Source organism: Gymnoscopelus microlampas, assembly GCF_963454915.1.
Source record: "Gymnoscopelus microlampas genome assembly, chromosome: 14".
Classification (NCBI taxonomy): Eukaryota; Metazoa; Chordata; class Actinopteri; order Myctophiformes; family Myctophidae; genus Gymnoscopelus; species Gymnoscopelus microlampas.
In genome coordinates, this window is record NC_139951.1 from 44300778 (window position 1) to 44307698 (window position 6921).

General features: G+C 44.2%; 1 protein-coding gene across 1 annotated transcript; it reads left to right on the forward strand.

The window, feature by feature from the left end:
• Window positions 1-1566: 1566 nt before the first annotated feature.
• Window positions 1567-2595, forward strand: LOC311060237 (kelch domain-containing protein 3-like; the record flags this gene model as incomplete). The annotated part of the gene is made up of 2 exons (XM_084078369.1): window positions 1567-1964; window positions 2064-2595. The coding sequence occupies 2 exons, from the start codon at window positions 1567-1569 to the stop codon at window positions 2593-2595; spliced, it is 930 nt and encodes a 309-aa protein (XP_083934495.1).
• Between the last annotated feature and the right edge of the window lie 4326 nt (window positions 2596-6921).

Consider the following 6921-nt stretch of genomic DNA (forward strand, 5'->3'; position numbering starts at 1 on the left):
TGTGTGTAGCTGAACACACTGTCTGTCTGATGTGTGTGTAGCTGAACACACTGTCTGTCTGATGTGTGTGTAGCTGAACACACTGTCTGTCTGATGTGTGTGTAGCTGAACACACTGTCTGTCTGATGTGTGTGTAGCTGAACACACTGTCTGTCTGATGTGTGTGTAGCTGAACACACTGTCTGTCTGATGTGTGTGTAGCTGAACACACTGTCTGTCTGATGTGTGTGTAGCTGAACACACTGTCTGTCTGATGTGTGTGTAGCTGAACACACTGTCTGTCTGATGTGTGTGTAGCTGAACACACTGTCTGTCTGATGTGTGTGTAGCTGAACACACTGTCTGTCTGATGTGTGTGTAGCTGAACACACTGTCTGTCTGATGTGTGTATCTGAACCATACACTGTAAAAAGAATGGACAGCGTTATGCCCGTAGACTCTACAGACCGTAAATGAAGCCGCTTGTTCAGCAATTTCAAATCCGCCATCTTTAATATATGCCAAAAGGCGTGCCGGGAACAGGAACCGGGAAACAATCCCCAAAGAATGCTATTGGTTGTGTAGCTTGTCAATCAAATCATCCCGCCCCTCCTAGAGCATAGCCTACTTTATCGTCAAATTTAAAATAAGTGGGACCATAATTTAGCAAAACGCATATCATGATGATTGAAAGGAGACTTTAAACTAGCGACTGGAAGCATATAGTATTTATGACATATTTCATTAAGGTAAGAACATCTAGTCTAAAGTTTGTCAAAAACCCATCCGCTTGGGTCAAGATAAATTCTTTCTGACACCAGCAGGGGTAAAACAGTGTCTCTTCCGTATTGGAGTCAATGTAAAAATCTCAAGCTGGCCCCTTGAGCTGAACACACTGTCTGTCTGATGTGTAGCTGAAGACACTGTCTGTTTGATGTGACACACTGCCGTGCAGTGTGGCAGATTTCCCTGGGCTGGGGTTGCTATAGCGATATAGCGAGTTTGCCTTATAAGGGAGATCAACAGGCTTTGGCTTCCTTGATTGGCCAACCCAACTCATCAGCTTCAGGGATTGGCCAAACTTTGCGTGACATTCATGCCCGCTGAACCAATATAAGTACAGAACACAACAATACTCCATTGTGTTTTAGAGGACTCGACGGTGTGAGAGATGTTCTACTGGACGGTGAATGTGAGTGGACCTAAAACCAAGGGTCATACTGCGGTGGCCGTGGGGCACAAGCTGTACTGCTTTGGAGGGGATCGTGACGAGGATCAGATTGGTGTACGGATCTTCAACACAGTGTCTTTAAGCTGGATGACGTTTCCTCCCGAAGACACTGTCTGTTTGATGTGACACACTGTCTGCCGTGCAGTGTGGCATATTTCCCTGGGCTGGGGTTGCTATAGCGATGATTTTGCCTTATAAGGGAGATCAACAGGCTTTGGCTTCCTTGATTGGCCAACCCAACTCATCGGCTTCAGGGATTGGACAAACTTTGCGTGACATTCATGCCCGCTGAACCAATATAAGTACAGCACACAACAATACTCCATTGTGTTTTAGAGGACTCGATGGTGTGAGAGATGTTCTGCTGGACGGTGAATGTGAGTGGACCTAAAACCAAGGGTTATACTGCGGTGGCCGTGGGGCACAAGCTGTACTGCTTTGGAGGGGATCGTGACGAGGATCAGATTGGTGTACGGATCTTCAACACAGTGTCTTTACGCTGGATGACGTTTCCTCCCGTAACAAATGGAAGAGAAGAACGTCACCCTGAGGTTCCCTCCAATCGCTGGGGCCACACAGCTGTGCTAATAGGATATGTCGTCTACATCTGGGGGGGTGAGAAGGGGATTACAGGGAGGATCTGCAACCTTTATGCATTTGATGTCGACTCCCACAGATGGTTCAAGAAAGATGTTTACGGAACTGCTCCAGAGGGGAGGAGGCACCACTCAGCCTGTGTCTTGGGGAAGGTCATGTATGTGCATGGAGGATATGACAGCATGACTACTAAACGCACTAATGACATCTACAAGTTAGACACCACCACAATGGTTTGGTCTTTAATTAACACCAGAAGCTCTCCAGAGCCACTTCCCTCATCAAGTCACACTGCCACCATCATCGGGACAAAGATGTTTGTATTTGGGGGTTTTGGGCACCGGGACAACGACATCAGAGACACAGAGACAAACTGCTGGCTGAGCAGACCTTATGCACAGATTATTTCAGAAGCACGGTATGGACATTCAGCCTTTGCCTACAATGGAGAGCTGTACATAGTTGGTGGCTCCAACCAGAGTAGCCAGTTCTTAAAGGATCTGTGGAAATTCAATCCAAAGACCATTTCCTGGAAGAGGGTTGAGCTCAAGGGGAAAGACCCGTGTCCAAAGGGTTCGGGTTACATGTGCTGTTGCATGGTGGGAGATCGTATTATCGTCTTTGGAGGAGAATACGTATTCACAGGCAGCGATGGCCTATACATATTAGACTTAAATCCTAGTCTGAAGACGCTATGTAACCTAGCAGTTACTCAATACAGACTGGAGCAGTCAGAACTCCCTCACAACATCTGCTGGGAACTGGCAGCCATGACAAGAAAGAATTAAGCCCAAAAAAAAAGGGAAAGGAAAACAAACAAACAAAATATAAAAAGAGAGACCACCAAAAGAAAACAGACAATAACAGCGTGACTTCCATGTGGATCAAAATGTACTTAAAGTACCAAAAGTAAAAGTACTTATTATGCAACATGTCCCATTTCAGGTTTTCAACTGTATACAAATCTTTTGAAAATAGCAGATCTACAAGCTTGCAATGCTACGCATTGAAGACGTAGATCTGTAGATTGTTAATCACAATCTACAGAGTAAAAGTGCAATGTTTGCCTCTGAAATGTAGTGGAGAAAAAGTAAAAGTATTGGATATTGGAAATACTCAACTAAAGTACAAATACCTCAGTTTTTGGGGCGGTGTAACCGCCCCCTATAAGTGAGGTTTGGACACTGACCAATCCTGCACCGTGATTGGCCAATAGTCTACAACGCAGTCTACAACCCTAAACCTTCCACAGTCAATGCAAATCTATACTTTTGCAAAGTCAGCCAATCACATTACAGCTAGTGTCATCACCACTAGCTGTAATGTGATTGGCTGACTTTGCAAATTCAGGACTGTGATTGGCTAGCAAAACACATGACACATGTGCAGCCCTATGAATAGCAGTATGGACTTAAAAAAACACATTTATGTTTTTTTTAAGTGAGTCATGTTGTGATGACCACACACCGCCCATTTCACACTGGGTGTGATTTTTTACTTAAGTACAGTACTTGAGTACATGTACAGTACTTAAGCTACTTTACACGACTGCCAAAACGTTGAAGGGCCAATCAGCGTATGTCAATCACAGGGCCCTGAGCGCAGATTGGCCCTATCCACGTTTTCTTTTTTAGCAGCGCTAGGTGATCCTGCTCTATACCTGACTTTGTCCGTGTTCACCGTCAACACTCTGATTGGTCAGACCCGTCAACGCTCTGATTGGTCAGACCCGTCAACGCTCTGAATGGTCAGACCCGTCAACAAAGTGATTGGTCAAGCTTCACGTGACACATGGCTATAAACACATTATAAACACATATCGATGACAAAATGTATCAAAGGCGCCGCTACCTTCACACAGGGTGTGTTTTTTTTTTGTTGACAATTGGCCCTGACAAGTATGTTTTCTTGTAGCATCTGAATGTTTTACAGATTCTCCAGGATGAAGGACTGAAAAAACAATAAACCAAACGAAGAAGAAGTAATCTCTTTCCTATCCGAAAGGAACAAAAAATAAAAAATGTACAGTACAAACAAAACAGCCCCCCAAACAGAAACAGCAGCGCTACCAAGTGACAACAGTAAATATGAAAAGTTAAGTATTCACAACCGTGATAATAACTTAAGCCAAATAGTTACAATAAAAGTGCTGCAAATAGTTTACCCTGAATTACTGAGTATTCAGATCAAGCTGTTCGCCGGCGACAGCTGTCATGAACCTGGCTCAGTGTTCAGACAAAAGAGAGGGATATACACGGATAGCTTAAAAAACATGATTTATTAAATAGATAAATAATGTCAAAGACCAATTAACCAATTATACAGTGTACACATCAAAAAGCAACACATCAGAAAATAATGTGTGACTCGTCTTCTGTTATTTTCCTGAGACGAGTATTTTATAAACGTGTCAATTGTTGTGGTGTCAAAGAAACAGTTGTTTGTTCAGTGTTTGCCACCCAGTGTGACGAATCTGCCTGCTGGATTTGCTGGATAGAGAAAATGACGTCGGCGACCTTTCCTTAATTTTTTAGTTCCCTTGGGTGAAACGACACCAATTAAGGACAATGGCATTATAGTCATAACGCACGCAAGCACACACGGACGCACGTACACGCACGCACGCACGCACACACACACACACACACACACACACACACACACACACACACACACACACACACACACACACACACACACACACACACACACACACACACACACACACACACACACACACACACACACACACACACACACACACACACACACACACACACACACACACACACACACTCGTGTTAACCCATTAAGACCTGGAACTGTGTCATTTTTTGATTTGAGCTCATAGCTCATCGGCTTCAGGTCTTAATGGGTTAAAGCCTTTACTGATAAACACGTGGAATTGCACTTTTGTGTGACAAAACAAACCAGTTCCTCCCCTCCCCTTCACACCTGCCCAAATGACAGCCAACGTGAGTCACAGGCTGGTCAATTTGTGCTGGATAACCCACCAGAGTGAGAAGCATGGGTGTAGGAAAGGGTGAGAAGCAGCTAGGTTTTGACCTGACATGTACTACACATGCTGGTCAGTAGTGCTTTGTTTGATACAGGGTAGTACTTTAAGCATCCAATTATGCACCCGTCTTTGCTGCCTGTTGAAACACTGCCAGCTAGTGATGCATGGTCGGGTGGGTTCGGGGTAAGCTTCAGTAGAGTGTGTGTGTGTGTGTGTGTGTGTGTGATTTGAGCTCAAGCTCATAGCGCGGCACCGAGTGCCGCGCTATGAGCTTGTAGATCTGCTATTTTTGAAAAATCGTGAAAAATGTGTGCAAATCTTTGAAAATAGATTATTTTAAAGCGAACATTTTCAACTCAAATCTTTGCTTCTGGGGGTCCCTGGAACAAAATATTTTGATGGGGGTCCGCGGCCAAATACATATAATTTTGGGGGTCCTTGACATGTAAAAGATTGAACACCACTGATGTAGATACATAAGTTTTTTCGGAAAACTGTTGAGATTTAGGAGACATGTAGAATCGGCTTCAGGTCTCAATGGGTTAATACAGGGATGCCATCACACACACATTGCCTTGAAGTGACAGGGACTTTTTGTTTTATCAAGCAAACACACAGGACTCTCTATTTAGTGTGGAGTACGTCGGTCCATCACGGAAATAATGCATGAGGCTCTCACACATCTTCCTTTCATCAAACTCACAACCGCTGCACATTTCAATCAGAGGGGGGGGGGGGGGGGGGGACGTGGCGTCTCCCAGACTTCAAACCGTGAGGATTTGCCGGTAGATAATGATGCATTATGGGACTCTGCGTCCTTTCGACCCCGCTGGGCCGCCCACCTGCGGAGTGAGGGACGTCTCCTCCGGCTGTGAAGCGGGTAAATGTCAGCGTTTGACCCCCAGTATAGCGCCGGGGCCATCGCTGCTCTGTCCGCTTCGGCGTCCCTGTGTGTGTGTGTGTGTGTGTGTGTGTGTGTGTGTGTGTGTGTGTGTGTATGTGTGTGTGTGTGTGTGTGTGTGTGTGTGTGTGCGTGTGTGCGGCGAGAGAATCCATCTGCGGTCTGTTTCTCACTACTGCGCTGTGGTGGAAGAAGTACTCCGATATTTTACTTAAGTAAAAGTAGCAATACCGCAATATTAAAATACTCTGATACGAGTAAAAGGCCTGATCTTTAAAATCTGTTACTCTGTTAATCTGTTACTTAAAATGGCAAAAGTAAAAGTACTAAAATGTTTGAAAATAGCAGATCTAGAAGCTCACACAGCTTGTAAATCGGCTATTTTCAATTGCCTCAAAATTGTACTTAAGTACAGTACTTGAGTAAATGTACTTAGTTACTTCACACCACTGCCACCGCGCTCGTGACGTTTTTGGGAAATCTGTGAAGGGCAGCAATTTTCTGATGTGACACAGAGCTCATTTGCAGCCCCCCCCCCCCCCTCCTCCTCCACGCCGCTCTGGAGGCTCAAAGGCTTGAGGTGTGGTGGTACTCGTGCGGCCAAAGATAGCAGCTCCAGCGGTGGAAAGTAACTAAGTACTGTACATGTATTCCAAGTACTGGAGTATTTCCAATGTTTTTATACTGTTCCTTTTTTTTTACTCTACTACTTAGGCTAATACTACTTTTACTCCATTACATCTCAGAGGCAAATATTGTACTTTTTTACTCCGCCAACCCACAATTATTTGAAAATTGAATTGAACAGTAGGTGGCCAGTGATTTTGACCAGTTTCACTTTCAAAACCTTTGCATCATGCATGCCATTTTTCCATTTGAAGTAAAAAGCATTATTTTACACTTTAGCTATTCAAAAATAGCAGATCTACAAGCTCATAGCGCGGCACCGAGTGCCGCGCTATGAGCTTGTAGATCTGCTATTTTTGAAAAATCGTGAAAATGTGTGCAAATCTTTGAATATCTATTGTTTTAAAGCGTTTTTTTTTTTTTTATTCAAATCTTTGCTTCTGGGGGTCCCTTGAACTATATATGTTGAGATGGGGGTCCGCGACCAAATACATATAATCTTGGGGGTCCTTGACATGAAAAAGTTTGAGAACCACTGATCTAGAAACATACGTTTTTCAGAATACT